The sequence below is a fragment of the Tiliqua scincoides genome, chromosome 13 (genome assembly GCF_035046505.1).
Source record: "Tiliqua scincoides isolate rTilSci1 chromosome 13, rTilSci1.hap2, whole genome shotgun sequence".
Lineage (NCBI taxonomy): Eukaryota > Metazoa > Chordata > Lepidosauria > Squamata > Scincidae > Tiliqua > Tiliqua scincoides.
Genome location: NC_089833.1, coordinates 7222140 through 7242186, shown reverse-complemented (window position 1 = coordinate 7242186; position 20047 = coordinate 7222140). Strand labels below are relative to the sequence as shown.

The 20047-nt window shown below is 47.6% G+C and overlaps 1 protein-coding gene and 1 pseudogene across 2 annotated transcripts; both read right to left on the bottom strand.

Moving 5' to 3' along the window:
* Nucleotides 1-3507: 3507 nt before the first annotated feature.
* On the bottom strand, nucleotides 3508-18826 carry DECR2 (2,4-dienoyl-CoA reductase 2). 2 transcript variants are annotated; one of them, XM_066640466.1, is made up of 10 exons: nucleotides 18778-18826; nucleotides 16408-16524; nucleotides 15514-15582; nucleotides 13715-13766; nucleotides 12847-12982; nucleotides 11363-11487; nucleotides 10521-10614; nucleotides 9661-9765; nucleotides 8799-9016; nucleotides 3508-3963 (listed from the first exon to the last, which is right to left on the bottom strand). In XM_066640466.1, the coding sequence occupies exons 2-9, from the start codon at nucleotides 16506-16508 to the stop codon at nucleotides 8799-8801; spliced, it is 900 nt and encodes a 299-aa protein (XP_066496563.1). In that variant the 5' UTR covers nucleotides 16509-16524; nucleotides 18778-18826; the 3' UTR covers nucleotides 3508-3963. The 2 variants fall into 2 exon arrangements, with proteins under 2 accessions (XP_066496563.1, XP_066496562.1); XM_066640465.1 differs by having other exon boundaries at nucleotides 18692-18810.
* LOC136633987 (5S ribosomal RNA) lies at nucleotides 12442-12561 on the bottom strand (annotated as a pseudogene).
* Nucleotides 18827-20047: the final 1221 nt, after the last annotated feature.

Genomic DNA, 20047 nt, shown 5'->3' with positions numbered 1-20047 from the left:
CCTGCCAGGAAACTTATTCAGGTCCAAATAAGGGAAACAAAATCTGTTGCTTGAAGTAAATAGAAAAAGGGATGAATTAATTGCATCACTCCAAGATTATGGAGGAAAGGAGCATATGCGCACACCCAGCTCAGAGTCATGTGCAACAGCATGATGGCACTCTTTGAGGTCTTACTGCTAACACCACGATTCAGGGCCAAAGACATCACACACATAGCCATGCACCTCTCTTCTGCAACCATTTATTTTAAAGCAGAGAGCAGCCTCCTAGGCTGAGCTCCAAATCAACTCCCTGGTCTGAATTTTGTCTCTGCCATGAATTCACTAGAAGGCCCTGTATAAGCCACTCCCTATCAGCCTCAGTCTTCCCCATCTGCAACATGGGGATAATATTTACTTACCTGACAGTGTTGCTCCACAGACTACAGCCAGGCAATGCACTCTGAGAAAATGCTACACAAATGTTAAGCATGATTTTTAGTCACCTATCTTGTAGGGTTTGTTGTGAAGAGAAAAGGGATGGGGGGGATGTACGTGGGGATGGATGTGTGTACATTCTCCTAAGCTTTTTTAGGGAGAAGGTGTGATAAAAATCTCAGAATTCCAGTAGCAGTCATGCTAAACGAAATCATCCCATGAACTACTTCCATTTGCACAGTTTTGGAAGAGGGAATCAAGGGCTCTGTTTTGAGGTAGCTGCCTGGAGGGAATTTAGGAGTGGCGATAATTAAAAGGTTTTATTATTAAGGGTGCAATCCTAGCCACATTTACCTGGGGGTAAGCCCCACAGACTATAATGGGACTTCTCTGAGTAGACACGCATAGGATTAGGCTCTGAGCAATTGCTGTTCCATAAGAACCATGCCAAAGAGAACAGGAGAAGAGAACAGGTTTGGCTTCAAGTCCACCTTCCCTTGGAGTGGGTGGGGAGAGGACCACCCCTTTTCTCTTTTCTCTAGAGGGGCAGCAGCTCCAGCTGATGGAACCTCTGGAGGTGAAATTCACTCTCCATGACCCTGAATCCTCACTCACACCTCCAGAATGCTCCCCCAACTTTAGTTGCCCCCCCCCCCCATAGCTATCTAAAAACAGTAGTTAAGAGGGGGATCAGCTCTGGAATTCAATCACAGATTCAGGTCAGATGCAGATGTTCAGGCTTAAAATAAATGTGCATCTTAGGGATGGGGAGAATAAATGAAAACGGAGGTGGAAAAAAAAAATCACCAGACTCAGTCTGCAAGTCCCTATGGCATGCTCTGTCTGGAAACCAATCCAGTGCAGCCACGCGGTCTCCTTCAACCTGCATTTTCAAAAGACTTCCACGCCACCGGAACAGGCGTAAAGGGAAGATGCTCCCTAGCTCAGGTTGCCAGGAAGCCGACGCACCTGCTAGTTGCCATAACTATGAGGGGGATCTTTTATTCAGGAGTAGTGGGAACTGTTGCAGCTTCAGGAATCCCATTGGTTACAGGAGTGGGGGGGGAGGAAGAATTAGTCGCGTAGCAACGGTTCACTTGACAACCTTCCATGCGATGGAGGGAAGGAGAATGACAGGCAGACAGCCTGCCCACAAGCCACCTTGTGCAAAGCCACAGGGTGAATGCCAGAAGCATGCTTGAAAGCAGATCTGAGCAGGGGCTGCAACATTGGCTTATGACAAAAGTGGCAGGCCCTTGATCAAGTCCAGTTCTCATTTTCCCATCCCCTCTGCAAGCATGGAGAAGGCTTCCAAGACCACCGGAAGCCACTAGGGCAGTGTTTCTCAAACTACGGGTCGTGAGCCAATTTCAGATGGGTCCCCATTCATTTCAGCATGTTATTTTTAATATTTTAGACTTGATGCTACCATGGTATGTGACTGCATTTGGGGAAATGTTACAGACCTGTTCTTTTAACATGCTATTGTGCATATGATAGTAAATGGGACTTGCTCCTGGGTAGGATTGCAGCCTGGGATGGTTAAAAATTTTCCTGCTTAACGATGTCACTGCTGGTCATGACATCACTTCCGGTGGGTCCTGACAGATTCTCATTCTAAAAAACGGGTCCCAGTGCTAAAAGTGTGAGAACCACTGCACTAGGGGATGCTGTGCAGACGGCCACCTGCTTCCTACTCCTCCCTTAAGAACATAAGAGTCCTGTCAGATGATAGTTTATTGATATAGCACCAGTCATGGCCACGGTACCTCACCAAGAGTGATCCAAGAGGTCCCTGCCCTCAAGGGCTTAACAATCTGGATATTGGACATGAGATCCACAACAGAAGAAAAGGTGAGAAAATGAGGCAGGAGTAAACAGAAAAAGACTATAATTCCTGGAGCCTGCATGGTGTACCAACTAATGCCCTCCCTATTGTTTCATCAGGTGGCACACCAGCCTCTATCTCTGCCATGCCTTGAAGATGGAAAGGAAGAGGGGAGTGGCACATGAGAGGAAGAGAGTGGAACAGAGAATGGTAGCCACAGCATTAAAAATCTTAGGGGCAATCTCTTGCCCACTACTCCCCCTGCTCTACACTTCCTTTTCAAAACCAAAAACTCCATTTCAATCCTCTTCCATTCCCAAACATTCCCAGAGCAAACATTCCAAGAGCAACTACACATTTACCAAATCAGTGCTCCAATCAACTGAGAGCAAGTGTTGCAGCGTGGTTAAGGGACTGAGCCGCAGAGTGAGACTTCCTGTGTTTTAATCGAGCCTCTACCACGAACTCACAGGCCAGGCTTAGTCAGGCAAGCCCCTTCCCTCTCAGCCACTGTATCCAAGTTGAAATCTGGGGGAAAATAATTCCCTACCTTTCACGGTGGTCGTAAGGATCACATCAAATAAGACCCATGAAGTGCTTTGTGGCACTTAAAAAATGCTGTGCAAGTGCTAAAAGATCACCTTATCCACACTTAAACTGGGAGTAAGCACTAATGAACACAGTGGAGCAGTGTTTCTCACACTTTTAGTGCCGGGACCCACTTTTTAGAATGAGAACCTATCAGGACCCACCGGAAGTGATGTCATGATCAGAAGTGACGTCATCAAGCAGGAACATTTTTAACAATCCCAGGCTGCAATCCTACTGACACATACCCAGGACTAAGCCCCATTGATTGTCATTGTTAAAAGCATATATAGAGTAGCCTGTTAAAAGCATATGTAGAGTAGGTACTTTGACCGATCTGTCACATTTCCCCAAAAGCAGTCACATATAGCATCAAGTCAAATATATTAAAAATAAAAAATTTCAAATGAATGGGGACCCATCTGAAATTGGTTCGCGACCCACCTAGTGGGTCCCGACCCGCAGCTTGAGAAACACTGCAGTGGAGTTTACTTCCAAGTGGATATGCATAGAACAGCTCTGAGCATCTCAAGAAACAGTCTTATTTTCAGAGAAGAAAGCACAGCCCATGCTAGAATCAACAGGAATCTGGATGTTCCCCTGCAATTAGCGCATGGGGCATGCTTGCCCCTTTAAGAATTTAGCTGCTCTTGAAACAACAAGGTGGTACAAAATTTCAAACAGGAAGATAGAAAATATTTATTTAGAAGAGTTGTGCATTTCCAGCTACTGTGCCGCTAAAAAGAGTGCAGAATCACCCTGTTTTGTCGAGATCTGTGAGGATCTGTGGGAGAATTCAAGCTGGACCCATGGACATTAAACAGCTCTGTCCTTGAAAAAGGTAAAGGGGACAAACGGCACATGAGGCAACAGTCATCAAGATGTGTGGAAGTTCAAATACTTGTGTTAGCAAAAGTTTTGAAGAGGGTCATTTGAATGGATGGTCTGTGCCACAACCCACTGTTCGCAAAGAATAAAATGCTGGAACCTTGCTGCTAGGGAACAACTGCAGTGGCCCCCTCTACCCTGTACCGACAGTTCCGCAAAAGCATCTGTTGTCGTAGCATCCCGTCCACACGTTTAGAGGTCCTTTTTTCACTTGTCTTTCTTTAGTTCGGTGGTCCAGAAATCTGTAAGAAACAAGAGGACGCTGGATGAAACTGACGTGAAATCTGGAGCAAACGGATGGAAGCAAGATGCGAAACAGATACCGGAGTGTGAATAGGAGTCATCCTGCTAGACAGACAAGAAAATATTTCAGAACATGCACAATGGCTTCTGGGTTGCTCTCAGACTTTATGGTTCAGACAGGGATTAAAAACCATCTGGTTATTTGCAAAGAATGCACTAGGAAAAGAAAGGATGTGTTAGATAATGGTGTTATTCTCCCCCACCTGCCCCAGGCACCCATCAAGACTCAAAGCAACACAACAGGAACTGCATTTTAATTATACAACACCAAAAAACAGAAGCCGGTTATACACATGCAGGGCCTGGATGCATCAGAAAATAGAAGCGGAGGTTATGACCATGTGAGCTGTTGTATCGCAGAGGTTCAGAGCTACAGTAAGACATGCCTGGATCCAAGGTCGCAGCTGCCCTGGAATTTTTAGGGGGCCTTATGCAAGCCGCTCTCCCTTTCTCCCCATCTTAGATCCACCTGCAACTGTAATAAGGAGAAAATGATACTGACCAGCCTTGTTGGGTTGTTGAAAAGAGGGAATTCTAATAAGCAGCGGCAATCAGCAGCAGAGAGATGCAGTAGGTGGGTAGGCAGCTGAGGCAGAGTCTCCCCCCATTCAAAAAGCACTGCTGTGTGAGGTGCCCAAGCACCCAGAACCCATGGGTTGTGGGTGCTTGGGCACCTCACACGGTGGTGGCACATTTCAAAGGACTCCAGCTCTGCTTCCCCACCTACCGCACATCCCTGATCAGCTGTAGAAGCCTTTTTCCTATAGTCAATTCCTCCACACAGCTAATTTGCTGTTATCAATAAGTAGTTAGGAGCAGAGGCAGTTAAGGTTCCCAAAGAAAATACTTGGCTCACAGTTTACAATTACATGCATCTTAAACTATCTGAGGTTTCTACAACTGAATGAACAGAGAACCCTGATTGCTGTTCTCTGCGGATGGATGGATTGCTCTTCAGCAATGGCTACCTGCCACTGAGAGATAGAGAGAGAGTTCAGGAGCCCTGATACTGCTCCTTTCATGGCCAGGAACATAAGAACAGCCCCACTGGATCAGGCCATAGGCCCATCTAGTCCAGCTTCCTGTATCTCACAGCGGCCCACCAAATGCCCCAGGGAGCACACCAGATAACAAGAGACCTCATCCTGGTGCCCTCCCTTACACTGGCATTCTGACATAGCCCATTTCTAAAATCAGGAGGTTGCACATACACATCATGGCTTGTAACCCACAATGGATTTTTTTCTGCAGAAACTTCTCCAATCTCCTTTTAAAGGCATCTGGGCCAGTTGCCATCACCACATCCTGCGGCAAGGAGTTCCACAGACCGACCACACCCTGAGTAAAGAAATATTTTCTTTTGTCGGTTCTAACCCGCCCAACACTCAATTTTAGTGGATGTCCCCTGGTTCTGGTGTTATGTGAGAGTGTAAAGAGCATCTCTCTATCCACTCTGTCCATCCCCTGCATAATTTTATATGTCTCAATCATGTCCCCCCTCAGGCGCCTCTTTTCTAGGCTGAAGAGTCCCAAACGCCGTAGCCTTTCCTCATAAGGAAGGTGCCCCAGCCCAGTAATCATCTTAGTTGCTCTCTTTTGCACCTTTTCCATTACCACTATGTTCTTTTTGAGATGCGGCGACCAGAACTGGACACAATACTCCAGGTGTGGCCTTACCATAGATTTGTACAACGGCATAATAATAATAATAATAACAGGTATTTATATACCGCCTTTCTTGGTCTTTATTCAAGGCTGTTTACATAGGCAGGCTTTATTAAATCCCTATTAGGGATTTTTACAATTTCAAAGAAGGTTCTTTCTTTCAAGAACAACTACATTCAAGGTGTTTCATTCCGATCTGGCTTCACATTCTGGCCTCCATCCTCCCATGCTCAGAGCAGATGGAATTGCTCGGCTTCAGCTTGTCAGCTGCTCCAAGGTCGCACAGTGCCTCGAACTGGCGACCTTGTGGATGTTATCTTCAGGCAGACGGAGGCTCTACCCTCTAGACCAGACCTCCTGCAGTTTTATTAATAATATTTAATAATATTAGCAGTTTTGTTCTCAATACCTTTTCTAATGGTCCCAAGCATAGAATTGGCCTTCTTTACTGACGCCGCACATTGGGTTGACACTTTCATCGACCTGTCCACCACCACCCCAAGATCTCTCTCCTGATCTGTCACAGACAGCTCAGAACCCATCAGCCTATATCTAAAGTTTTGATTTTTTGCCCCAATGTGCATGACTTTACACTTACTGACATTGAAGCGTATCTGCCATTTTGCTGCCCATTCTGCCAGTCTGGAGAGATCCTTCTGGAGCTCCTCACAATCACTTCTGGTCTTTACCACTTGGAAAAGTTTGGTGTCATCTGCAAACTTTGCCACTTCACTGCTCAACCCTGTCTCCAGGTCATTTATGAAGAGGTTGAAAAGCACCGGTCCCAGGATCCTTGGGGCACACCACTTTTCACCTCTCTCCATTGTGAAAATTGCCCGTTGACACCCACTCTCTGTTTCCTGGTCTTCAACCAGTTCTCAATCCAGGAGAGGACCTGCCCTCTAATTCCCTGACTGTTGAGTTTTTTCAGTAGCCTTTGGTGAGGGACCATGTCAAACGCCTTCTGAAAGTCCAGATATATAATGTCCACGGGTTCTCCCGCATCCACATGCCTGCTGACCTTTCCAAAGAATTCTATAAGGTTCGTGAGGCAAGACTTACCCTTACAGAAGCCATGCTGACTCTCCCTCAGCAAGGCCTGTTCGTCTATGTGTTTTGAGATCCTATCTTTGATGAGGCATTCCATCATCTTACCCGGTATGGATGTTAGGCTGACCGGCCTATAGTTTCCCGGGTCCCCCCTCTTTCCCTTTTTAACAATAGGCGTGACATTTGCTATCCTCCAATCTTCTGGCACGTTTTGAGGGACAAGTTGCATACCTTAGTCAAGAGATCTGCAACTTCATTCTTCAATTCCTTAATAACTCTTGGGTGGATGCCATCAGAGCCCGGTGACTTATTGATCTTTAATTTATCAATGAGGTCTGAAACATCTTCTCTTTTAACCTCTATCTGACTTAACTCCTCGGTCAGGAGGGGCCGTTCGGGCAGCGGTATCTGCCCGAGGTCTTCTGCCGTGAAGACAGATGCAAAGAACTCATTTAATTTCTCTGCCATCTCTAAGTCTCCTTTTATCTCCCCTTTCCCTCCCTCACCATCCAGAGGGCCAACCGCTTCTCTGGCGGGTTTCCTGCTTCTAACATATTTGAAGAAGCGTTTATCTTTTTAATATGTTATGCGCCAGCAGTCTGGTTCCATTCTGGTTCAAGTGAAGCCCATCCCTCTTGTACAGGCCCCGCTTGTCCCAAAACGTTCCCCAGTGCCTAAGGAACTTAAACCCCTCCTCCTTACACCACCGTCTCATCCACGCATTTAGACCCCTGATCTCCGCCTGCCGAGCTGGCCCTGTGCTGGGAGGGTGGGGAAGAGTGCGGGGGGGGGGGGAGTGGGAAGAGTGGGCGGGTAGACATGTACGACACAGGAGGAAGGAAGGCAGGTAGGTACACACCTTCTGCAGGTACCACAGAGGACAAGGACTCAGGTATCTTGACAACAACACTGCCCTCTAGAGTCCTGCACATGGCATGGCACCCATATTCAGATAAGGTAGCCTGTCTGTGAAGCGCTCTGAAATTATATTCTTGAAATTATGTTCTCCGATTTGCATTATATTCTTCTTGGCAGTGGAGGTAGGCACTTTTTCAGTGGTGGATCTCTCAAATTTACATGGTCAGAGAGAGAGAGAAACTGCCCTCATTCATCCCAGCATTCATCCCTAGCATTTTTTCATGCCAGTCTTAACAGTGCATGCTGCCGGGCAGCTTTGTTCAAAGGATCGTAAGTTTCGCTTTTCAGGGAGAAAAACAAAAATGACACAAACACAACCGTCTAGTCTTCATGGTTACAAGTTTTGAAGGAGCCACACTAACCTCTTGCAGCTGCATCAGAAAGTGGGGAGGGGCACAAGGGAATAATACAAAGCTGCACAAATTCAACTTGCTCTGTTTTCGCTTGATTTTGGAACACAACAGGACACTGATCTCCTGGAAAAGTGTGTCGTAAAGGCAACTCTTTTCAACCTTTCATCAGTTTAACATAAGAACATAAAAGCAGCCCGTCTAGTCCAGCTTCCTGTATTTCACAGTGGCCTAACCAGACGCCCCGGGGAGTACTCAAGACAACAAGATCCCAATATCCTGTGGCCAGTCCCTTGCATTTGGCATTCAGACAGGGGCTACCTCTATAACTCATATGGGCCACCATGACTTGTAACCTGTGATGGGCTTTTCGTCTATGAATTTGCCCAGTCCCCTTTTGAAGGTATCTAGACCAGGTGCCCCCACTACATCCTGTGGCAAGGAGTTCCACAGGTTAATTGGGTGAGGAAGAGAAAAACTCTTTCACCACACAAATGCATACGCCTCTATCAAACCTTCCTTAATTGCTTTTTACCTCCAAACGAAGGAGTCCCAAAAGCTGTGGCCTTACCTCAGAAGGAAGGCGCTCCAGCTTCCTGATCGTTTTGGTTACTCTTTTCCAGCTCTACAATATCCTGTTTGAGATGGGGGTGAGCACAACTGGACACAGTGTTCCAAATGCCACCAGGAGCCGCTCTCCCCTTCAGGCAGCTAAGGGGCACGAAGCTGCACTGGACATATGGCCTCATTGACTGGCTATCTAATGCCAAAGAGTGGAAAAGGAAAGTCACCTAGAGCTTAGCAGAGTGTGAGGCAGTACCCAACAGAGAGGAAAAGCCATTCGGGCTGGTCAGCCAGGCACCGCCGTCTACCACCAGAGTCGTGCCGGTCACGTAGGATGCCAAGGGGCTGACCAGGTACAGCACCCCATGGGCAATCTCCGTCTTGTTTCCCATGCGCTGCAGGGGGATCAGTTGGAAGATGCTGTTTCCCGAGGGCCGAGGATCAGCTAAAAAGGAACAAACATTGCAAAATAAGCAATGGAAAGCAAAGTGAGTATTCCTCGTTCACACAAACCAATCGTGTGCTTACACAAGCCATTGTCAACAGCAGAGAGGGTTTGCTTTCTGCACTGGTTGTGGAGAAGCACCAGAGCAGGGGCTGCACGACCCACAACGCTGCCCGATACCATCTTGCGTCTGTCACTGCTGCAGAAAGCCCCAAACCCTTACTATGCTCTGTCAAACCTGGAAGTGCAGGACTTCTGGGCTTGACAGCAGCGTGCGAGGGGCACGGCCAAGTGGGGAATGAGCTGCTTCTAGCTCAAATAGGAAGCAGATCACTGGGGCACTCACTGGCGGCAGGTTGGAGGGAGGCAATGGTGGCAGACTTTCGTGAAAGGCCACCCTCTTTGACTCTTTGCAATCTGCCACAGACGCAACCGTCATCAGGTGGCCTTATGGACGGTTCTGAAGGCACTCCAATGAGAAGGTGTGTTGTGGACTCAACAGGATCCTCACCCCACTGCTTACAGTTCCAGGTCATCTCTCTGGGCTCCCTCTTTGGTCACTTTTTGGGTCATCAACCCACATCCATACGCCCCCCCCCCACACACACACACTCTGATCCTGCACCTAGCATTTCATGCCTTACCCAAGCGCCGTACTCCCTCTGTGCCCGAAATGGGACCTGGGGCTATGTTGTTGACTCGGATTCTGTTGGGTCCCCATTCTACAGCCAGGTGCTTTGCCATCGCATCTGGGAGGAGACAGTCAGACAGACAGACAGAGGCAGGTTTAATGATAAGCATAAGCAGCAAAGTGTAACAGGGCCTATAGGGAACTGGGATGCTCAAGCCCTTAAGTACTTTTGAGGAGTTGATGTGTAGTAAGTTGCTTGGGGCTGCTGGTCTCCTGGACTGGGGGGAGGGCTATTTCTGCATTTTACAAAAGACTCGGTATACACAGTAAACATCTAGGATTTCACTGTCTACATCTGATGAAAGTGACTCCCACTGACAAAAGTCCATGCTAACTATCTTGCTTAGTCTTTACATAGCTACAAGACTATTTTGGAATGGGGGGGTAACCCAAGGCTGGCCCATCCATAAGGCCAACTGCAACTGCTGCATTGGGTAGCAAATGGTGGTGGGGGGTATTCTTCTTCCCTCCGCTTCCTGGCCTGGAAAAGGAAGGGGGGGGCAGAGAGGAAGAGAAAACATAGAGAGGAGGAGAGGAGAGTCCTGAGCTAAGACACGAGAGAGTGGGAAGAGCAGAGGCTGGCATATCATCTTGTAAGGAGGGGCAGCTTTTGGCATGCTGCTTCAGGCTTCAGCAGGTCTTGGGCTGACCCTGGAGTAACCCATGACCTAGTCCAGATTCACTTCAATTAACAGTAAATGCAAATGGCAACAACACTCTCGGAGGGTGGCTGGAGACCAGAACACCCTCTCCTGCATGCTGGATGAAGATACAGGTAAAAAAGAAAAACAAATGAGCCGCCATTCACATTACCTATAGCTGCCTTGGCTGACCCTGCATGCACCTGGAGAGCCTGGCCTTTGTAGTGCAAGGTTGCCGAGATATTTACAATGGCTCCACCGTGGTCCTAGATCAACATAAGAGTCAGCTCAAACATCAAGGCAGAAGGCTCAACAGCCAAATACAGACAGATCAGCAAAAGGGAGTATCATTGGTATGTAAAGAAAAAAAAAAGCAAAAAAAATCAAGAAATGAGGAAGACTGAGAAATTTCTGATTACTCAAGATATTGGGTTGGATAGAAATCATTTGAATTGAACTTGAAACCCAAAACTAGGTTGACAAATTTTTTTTAAGTGAACTGGAGTGGAATTCAAATCAAATAGCCCAGCCATTTTCAACCCCTGTGCCGTAGCACACTGGTGTACAGTCCCAGGTGTGCCGTGGGAATTTGGGAGATGGTCATTTATTAATGGGGCTCTTGGGGGATGTGAGCCCCCCCAATGACAGCACAGTGTGCCTTGTCAATTATCTAAAAACTGATGGTGTGCCTTGACCATTTTAGTGCCTTGTCAGTGTGCCATGAGATGAAAAAGGTTGAAAATCACTGAAATAGACCCTTGCTGTCTTGGACATGAACAGAACCGACCTCCTAAAAACCCAAACACGGTAACCATATCATAGTAGGTGGCTGGGTAAACAGCCTTGCCTTTGTACAATTCACATTTTAGTTATCCTGGCTTTCACCTTGTCAATCCTATCCATACTTACCTGGGAGTAAGCCCCACTGACTATAATGGGACTTACCTCTGGGTAGACATGCATAGGATTGGGCTCTAAATCACCTAAGAACTTTTGCAGACCAACAATACTTACACGGAAGCTTTTTTCATACAGCACTTTGGAGACGTTAAATGTCCCCAAGGCATCAATGTCCATCACTGTTTTGTAGGCGTTGAAGGACAGCGAGCTGGCAGGGCACAGGAAGTTGCCAGCAGCATCTGGGGGAGAGAAATTGGAGACAGCGAGTCAGTGCAGTGGTTGAAAAGCGAGATCGGCACAGGCAATCAGGGGGTGTATGTCACAGAAGTATTAGCACTGAATTTACAACCACTCTGCCTACCTTCTGTCTGTGTGAACTAGAAACCTAACATTGCACTCTCTGTTACCAGTGGTTTTTGTTTTTACTATACATTTTGTATTATGCCTTTATACAGCCTCTGAACTGTGCAATTCTGGACTATGTTCTTGAAGTTTTTCCCTTCCTAACTGGGCAAAGAGGTACTTTTTTCAAGTGGTGCCCCCCTTATATTTAGTAGGGGGAGAGCAACTGTCCCTCTTCACCCCAACACGGGGTTTTTTCTAGTGGCTGTCCCCGGTGTCTCGTCTACATTAATTTTTTTAGACTGTGAGCCCTTTGGAGACAGGGAATCATTGACCGATTTATTTTACTTTGTAAACCACTTTGTGAACTGCTTTTGTTGAAAAGCGGTATATAAATAGTCATCATCATCCTCATATATGTCGCTATTGACACCACTTTTCTGAAGTTTAGGTCAGGTGCTCAAAACTCCTGGCCTCATGTGAATTACATATTCCGGAGAAGGAGCCAAGACTGTCAGAGCCCAATCCTATGCCTGTCTACTCAGAAGTAAATCCCATTAGAGTCAACGGGGCTAACTCCTAGGAAAGTGTGGATAGGGTTGGGCTGTCAATTACTAATTTGTTGGTGTAATCTTGATCCTGCGGTTTTTAACTATTGTGGTGTCTGCCTGATTGCTACTATGAGGGACATTGATCAGTTTGGGGGTCTGGAAAAGGGGTAAGCAGATAAGGAACATTAGCCACATAAAAGGACCCCATCCCTAAATAACTCATCAATCAATCATGATCCCAGAAACACAATCTGTAGTTTGCTTGGTTGGCAACCTTCAGTCTCGAAAGACTATGGTAGAAGCCTACAGCACCCAGTATTCCCAGGCGGTCTCCCATCCAAGTACTAACCAGGCCTGACTCTGCTTAGCTTCCGAGATCAGACAAGATCAGGCATATGCAGGGTAACAGTTGCTGTCAACTTACAACTTAAGCAAGTAGTTTGCTTAAGATTCTTCCATGGGCCAGGCCTTCCATGGGCCAGGTACATAAGCTTTCCCCTAGACACCCACAAATATTGGGAGGCTGGCCACATGATTTTGCGATTCCCTCATGGTGCAAAGAACTATGTGTCCTTGCATCATTTGCGTGTCTCCAAATCACTGCAGAGAATCTCCAGCGCATCAGCCATCATCAGGAAGGGAACTATTGCTATACTGTACTTTGAAACCTGCAAATCATCTCTTCCGGCTGCCTAAACAACTCACTGTTAACGAGGATGTTGATCTTGCCGAACTCCTTCAAGGCCTCATCCACGGCTGCCACGATGGTCTGTGGCTGCCTGACATCCAGCACGAGGGGTAGGCAGCGCTGGCCAGTGGCTGCCGACAGCTTCTTGGCAGCCTGTCAAAGGAAAGAAAAATGGACTCAGGATAAGCATCCCTCTTTCTTCCTGCCATCAAAAACCCAGCAGCGGACAATTTTTTTTTAATTCGCCAAAATGGCACATGCATCAAGAACTAAGGCAGCAGCTCTGTATCTTAAGCAGCTGCTGTACTGCTGACAGGGAAAGCCTTTCTTATTCTTCCAGGGACAGGTTGCATCACTTTCAGGATGGTCTGCTTCCATATTAATCTGCCGGCCTGAAGAGGAGGCTATGACACTGACTGAGGTTTGACTGAGGTTCGCATGGGACCCACCTTTTGCTCCACAGTGCTCCTAGGCTTTGGGACTCACTTTCCTGGGAGGTGCACTCATCTTCCTGCCCTTTGATGGTCACTAAAAACATGGTGATTCCAACAGGCATTCCCCCCCCCCCCCGCTAGTTGAAGTCTCCTTGGAAATGGATTCACCTTGGATTCTTCAAGCTCTCACTGTGATCTCAAGTTGCAAAACCATCTGAACTGGGGACCTTCTGCACACAAACCAGGGACTTTACCACTGAGGATGCTGCTGGTCCATTTAGCTCAGCATGGTCGACACTGACTGACAGCAACTCCATCTGGAAATGCAGGTGATTGAACCTGCAAAGCTGCAGCTCCATTCTGTGACACATCAGATCTAACACTTGAGGGGCGTGGCTTGTCAAGACCGTGATTCCCGTCTAAAAGGAACAGGGGTTTTCCATTCACTCACCTCTGTCAGTCTCTGCAAGTTCCTGCTGGCAATGACGGTTCGACACCCATGCCTGGTAATAAAACATTACAAGGTGAGGAAGAACCTGCATATGGCGGACCCCCCCCCCCAATGTTCCACTGCCTCCTAAGGGGGCAGGTCAACATCACATAGGTTCAAGCAGGACACAATGGAACCTCAATGGGAAAAAGGGGTTCTGAGACTGAGCGACCAATCCTATCCAACTTTCCATTGCTGATGCAGCCATGCAAATGGGGCTTGTGCTGTATCAGGGTGGGGGGGGCAGTCACAAAGGCCTCCTCAAGATGAGAGAAATGTTTGTTCCCCAACCTTAAGGCTGCATTAGTGCTGAAAAGTTGGATAAGCCTGAGCCCCTAGCCTCTTAATTTTTCAAAATAAAGTTTTCTTTTGTTCATCTTCATCCATGCAGGGAGGGGGGTTAGGGTCAGATGTTGTCAAAGAAACAAAAGAGAACAGACCCAAGGTCCATTTAGTTCAGTGCCCCACTCCAAACAGTGGCTGACCAGCTACCTCTAGGAAGCCCAAAAGCTGGAGATGAAGGCAGGCATCTCCCACCATTGCTTCCCTTGTCATAAGAACATAAGAACAGCCCCACTGGATCAGGCCATAGGCCCATCTAGTCCAGCTTCCTGTATCTCACAGTGGCCCACCAAATGCCCCAGGGAGCACACCAGACAACAAGAAGACCTGCAAGGCCTCCTGGGAATTGTAGTTAAGAACATAAGAACAGCCCCACTGGATCAGGCCATAGGCCCATTTAGTCCAGCTTCCTGTATCTCACAGCGGCCCACCAAATGCCCCAGGGAGCACACCAGATAACAAGAGACCTGCAAGGCCTCCTGGGAATTGTAGTTAAGAACATAAGAAGAGCCCCACTGGATCAGGCCATAGGCCCATCTAGTCCAGCTTCCTGTATCTCACAGCGGCCCACCAAATGCCCCAGGGAGCACACCAGATAACAAGAGACCTGCAAGGCCTCCTGGGAATTGTAGTTAAGAACATAAGAACAGCCCCACTGGATCAGGCATAGGCCCATCTAGTCCAGCTTCCTGTATCTCACAGCGGCCCACCAAATGCCCCAGGGAGCACACCAGACAACAAGAAGACCTGCAAGGCCTCCTGGGAATTATAGTTAAGAACATAAGAACAGCCCCACTGGATCAGGCCATAGGCCCATCTAGTCCAGCCTCCTGTATCTCACAGCGGCCCACCAAATGCCCCAGGGGGCACACCAGATATCACTGGCATTCACTGTATTGTCACTGGCATTCAGTGTATTAGTACAACTGAAGTTAGCCACATATCCATATTCACCAGGAGCCACTGACAGACTAGACCTCTGTGAACTCTCCAATCCTCTTTGACAGCCATTCAAACTAGCAGCCATTGCCATACCATGTGGCAATGAGTTCCACAGACTTTGTGAGGCAATGCTTCCTATTGTCCATTCTAAATCTCCCACCAATCTGTTTCACTGAATGATGCCTGGCTCTATAGTTTACAGACTAGACCTCTGTGAACTCTCCAATCCTCTTTGACAGCCATTCAAATTAGCAGCCATTGCCATACGATGTGGCAATGAGTTCCACAGACTACGCAAAGCAATGCTTCCTATTGTCCATTCTAAATCTCCCACCAGTCTGTTTCACTGAATGATGCCTGGCTCTATAGTTCTGTAAGAGGAGAGGGCCATCACTCAGCTCACCACCCTCAGGCATCAGAAGCTTTTGGGCCTGCCCTGCTCCCATTCCAAAGACTCTCAAGGACATTGGCCATACCTCATCAGAACTTCTGCTATGCGGAATCCGATCCCAGAGCCACCTCCAGTGATGAATGCAACTTGGCCCCTGGGAAGTAAGAGGAAGGGTATTTTAAACCATCAGATGGGTTCTGTACAGAACTCATTGTGTGCTTTCAGAAATAACTCGGTGTCAGAGAAGACTGTGATGCAGTGGAAGAGGAAGCAAACACACTCAGATCACTTCCTTGCAACCAGAGCAAAGATGGCTGAAAATGTCAGGTTATAGGGACATTTTTAGATTGTTTTTAGATTTTTAGGATTTTTAGATTGGGAGCCCTTTTGGGACAGGGAGCCATTAGTTATTTGATTTTTCTCTGTAAACTGCTTTGTGAACTTTTTGTTGAAAAGCAGTTTATAAATACTGTTAATTATAGGGACCCCACAGGGGCTAGAAAAGGCAGGCCTGAAATAAGAAAATTGTTTAATTCAGTCACTTAAATTCAATCTTGGCTTCTTCTACTGCAGACATCACAGTCCTGGAAGAAAACCTAGCAAGGAGGATGAAGCCAAAACACAGTTGCAAATTCTTAGCTACAGTTTCTGCAAACCTTGATTTTGCACAGACCAGGCCATTGAAACACCACAATTTTCTGAAAACTTCCCCAATACTTATTGTATGAGAACATGGAAGGAGTAGCAGGAGAACCACCTAAGATGATGACAAAAGAGCAGGTGGAAACAGAACTGAAACCAGAGAGGGAGGACACAGAGCCACAATCCGGTTCCGTTAATCTGATACACAGCACAATCCCATCCATAGAAGCCTCCTTGTGTTCCATGGGGCTTACTCCCAGGGTAATAGCACCTTCGATTTGCAGCCTCAGAGACTCAAGGCAGTGTTGCCTAGGGGGAAGAGCCAACTTCTACTCACTTGAGAATATCTGGGCTAAAGAGGTAGGTGTATTCCTGGAGACAGTCATCTGTTTCAACATCAGGAGGTGCTTGGCAAGCCAAAACCGGTTGGGAGGACATGTCTTCTATGTGGTTTCTGCAGAAACAAGCCACAGGTAACGTAAGCCGAAAGAGAGAAGGGCTTGTGTTTCATTGTACAGCACTATGTAACAAACTGGAACAATTTTGTGTTTATCTGAATATTTTGATGTTTATTAATTTTAGTACAAGGATTTCAAAAATGCTGCTACTTTTGGCATAGAATCAATAGTTTAGCCACAATTTTTACACAATGCAGTTGTATAATATGATGTGTATTGCAATGCATTAGGCCAGCAATTTTCAATCACTGTGCTACAGCACATAGGTGTGTCATGGGAGTTTGGGGAAGGGTCATATAAGAGTAGGGCTATCGGGGAGTGTGAGCCCCCCATGGGCAGTGCAGTGTGCCTTGTCAATTGTCAAAAAACGGATGGTGCGCCTTGATAATTTTAGTACCTTCTCGGTATATAGCGAGATGAAAAAGTTTGAGTCACAAGATAAAATTGTCTTGAAAAACGATGCACTTTTGTATCTTAAAATTTTATCTTGTACCTTTAAATTTTGTACCTTAAACACAACATTTAAGATAACTAAACAGGATTTGAGGATACAAAAGAAATAGCCAAGTTTACCATTGGAATCAGCGCCTCTGAATTGCATAAGAAACATTAAAAATTCAACATGAACAATTTTTTTTTTTTTTGCTACACAGTGTTAATCATTGCCATTATCTGCAACGTGTTCTGGCACCCAAGCACATGAAACAGCCAGGAGACAAAGTAGCACATTTCACAGCCAGAGTAGCGCATGATCCAGCGCAAGTCTAAAATCACCAGCAACTAGGGTAGTGTATCTAATATCCCTGTCCCCCTGTTGTAACATCAGCCTGGACTGGAAAGCAAAGAAGGGGACTGGGGGCCCAATCCTATCCAATTTTCCAGTGCTGGTGTAGTTGTGCCAGTGGGGTGTGCACTGTATCCTGTGGTAGAGGGGCAGTCATTGGGACCTTCTCAAGGTATGGGAACATGTGTTCCCTTTACCAGGAGGTTGCTTTGCGGCTACCCCAGAGTGGGAAAGTTGGATAGGATTGGGACCTAAGTGGAAGCTCAGAGGAGAGGAGAGGAGGGGGTGGCTGTCCCTCCCCTGCTGTCGCTTAGCACTCTCACCTCCATTGCCCTCTTCATTTTCCAGGCCAGGGGGTAGGTGAAGCAATGGAGGTAGGTGGAAGTGTGGAGGTGAACACGCCCTGCCAATCTCCTCACTGAAGCAACCGCCTCAGTTGGCCTCCTAGACGGGCCAGCCCTGCGTGACGAGACAACCATGCTTAACTTAGATGAGGTGGTAAGAGCACCACTGAGTTGAAAAAGCAGCTGCCGGTACTCCAGCCCAACACCCCTCTTGTAACACAGACAAAGATCTGCTATAAAAAGGCAGTCTTTGAATCGAGCCTGGAAATAAACACTAGAGCATTTCCTCCAAGTTTAGCTACCGCTGCTGATTGCAAGCACCTTGCGGACAGAGACCTGCCTGAGTCACTCTAGCTAAGGCATCATGTACATTAATGGCACTGTACAAATGACAGTTTGCCATTTATTAACGTTATCATGATATTTCTTCATGCAGGGCTGGCCCATCTAGGAGGCCGACTGAGGCGGTTGCCTCAGGCAGGACACTGACAAGGGGTGCTCACCTCCGCCCGTCCACCTACCTCCATTGCTTCACCTCCTCCTACTCCCTGGACTGGAAAATGAAGAGAGCAATGGAGGTGAAAGTGCTAAGCTTTCATCATCATCATGGAGCAGTAGTTATAGCAGCCACTGCCTCCAAGAAGGTTTGTGGGTGCCGCCATTCCTCTTACTCCCTTCCCAAGGCCCACCTGTTCCATGAAGCCGCCAGCAGCACCCCTTTCTCTGAGCTTAAGTACGTGCAAATAAAACAATCACATGCTGTTCCCCTACCTCCAGAGCCCCCCTCACCTCCAGTTGCTGTTCCCATTGCATCTATCTGTAAGCGCTGTGGGGCAGGGACCTACCCTGTGCAAAACACCACATACATTGAAAGCACTATATTGTTGCTATCACTGAATGCCCAGGGTCTCCTTCATGCTAATACTTTATCATTCAACACTGTAGGGTGCAAGGGGTCTGCAGGACCCCTCCCACTTGAGCAGCCCTCTTTATGAGGCTTTGGCAATGGCTCTCACCTCTCTTGGGGCTTCTTACCTCCTGATGAGGAAGGACCTTCCTTGAGGCTCAGATGCTCACTAGTGCAACAGCACCTCCAGCTCCCCGCCAGTACCTTCACTTACCTGCCCAGGGAAAGGACTTTGCTCTGAGCACACTACGCCTGCGCACAGCTGTCAGGCTGAGGGCATGCCGGGATTTGTAGTTCCTACCTAGGCAGGACCTTTTCCCACGAGGCAGTCTGGGAAATGTAGTTTTCCCCAACCCCAATTCCCCTGCTCATGCAGGGCTACTGTGCCTTTCACCAGCCAGGTGGGGACAGGGGGGAAATGCAACTTTTTCCTGACCTTCTCCCCAAGCAGAGCAAACTCCCATTTTCATCTAGGCTTCCCCCACTCCTGTGCAGATTTACTCAGAAGCAACCCATGAGGTTACTACAAGTCTATGCCCACTTACCAGGGAGTAAGCCCCAATGAACTCGAGGGGGCTTACTTCTGAGAAACCATGCAGAGGCTTGCAGAATGCAGATTCTTTCCTGCAGTGTCTGACTCAAAAGTAAGCCTATTGAAGTCAATAGTTTCTCAAACGGTGGGTTCAGGACCCACTAGGTGGGTGGTGAACCCATTTCACTTGGGTTCCTCATTCATTTGAATGTGTACTTTACTTTTAATCTATTAGATTTGATGCTACCCTGGTATATGACTGCAGGTGGGGAAATGTGACAGACCTTTGAACTGGCTACAGTGTCTCTGCTTTTGACAATGAACTGCCACAGGAACTGTACTGGAACTGGATGGTGAGCTACGCCCAGATATCCCTATTCTGATTTGGGCTTTAGACTGGTCTCCCCCACCCAGGCCCCTAAGTTATCTTTGAATGCCAGCTGCAAGGAAGTGGCACCAGGATGCAGGTCTTTTGTCTGCTCCCTGAGGCATCTGGTGGGCCACCGTGATACACAAGAAGCTGGACTAGATAGGCCCTGAGCCTGATCCAGCAGGGCTCTTCTGATGTTCTTATGGAACTCCTTGCCACAGGATACAGTGATATCATCAGGCCTGGGGGTTGGACAGATGATGGAAAAGCCCATTACAAGTGACAAACCATGATGGGTCTGTGCAACCTCCTGATTTCAGAAGTAGGCTGTCTCTGAATGCCAGCTGCAAGGGAAGGCACCAGGATGCAGGTCTCTTGCGGTCTTGTGTGCTCCCGGAGGCATCTGCTGGGCCCCTGTGAGATGCAGGAGGCCGGACTGGGTGGGTACTGGGCCTGATCCAGCAAGGGGGTCTTATATGCTTTTTGTTGGCGACCCCACGGAGGCCACCGGAGTGCCTGGTCCTCGCCAGGGGGAGATGCTCTGGCACTCGCTGGGTCTTCCTTCCTTCTCTCCACCCATAC

What these genes read in the sequence shown, in the direction of transcription:
- DECR2 (XM_066640466.1), bottom strand. Translation starts at nt 16,508, where the DNA reads ATGTCCTCCCAACCGGTTTTGGCTTGCCAAGCACCTCCTGATGTTGAA. An exon ending in TGTATGAAAAAAGCTTCCGT is followed by an intron (nt 10,615 to 11,362) that starts GTAAGTATTGTT and finishes ATGTTGATCTAG; the next exon opens with GACCACGGTGGAGCCATTGT. An exon ending in AGAGGGAGTACGGCGCTTGG is followed by an intron (nt 9,017 to 9,660) that starts GTAAGGCATGAA and finishes GTTCCTTTTTAG; the next exon opens with CTGATCCTCGGCCCTCGGGA.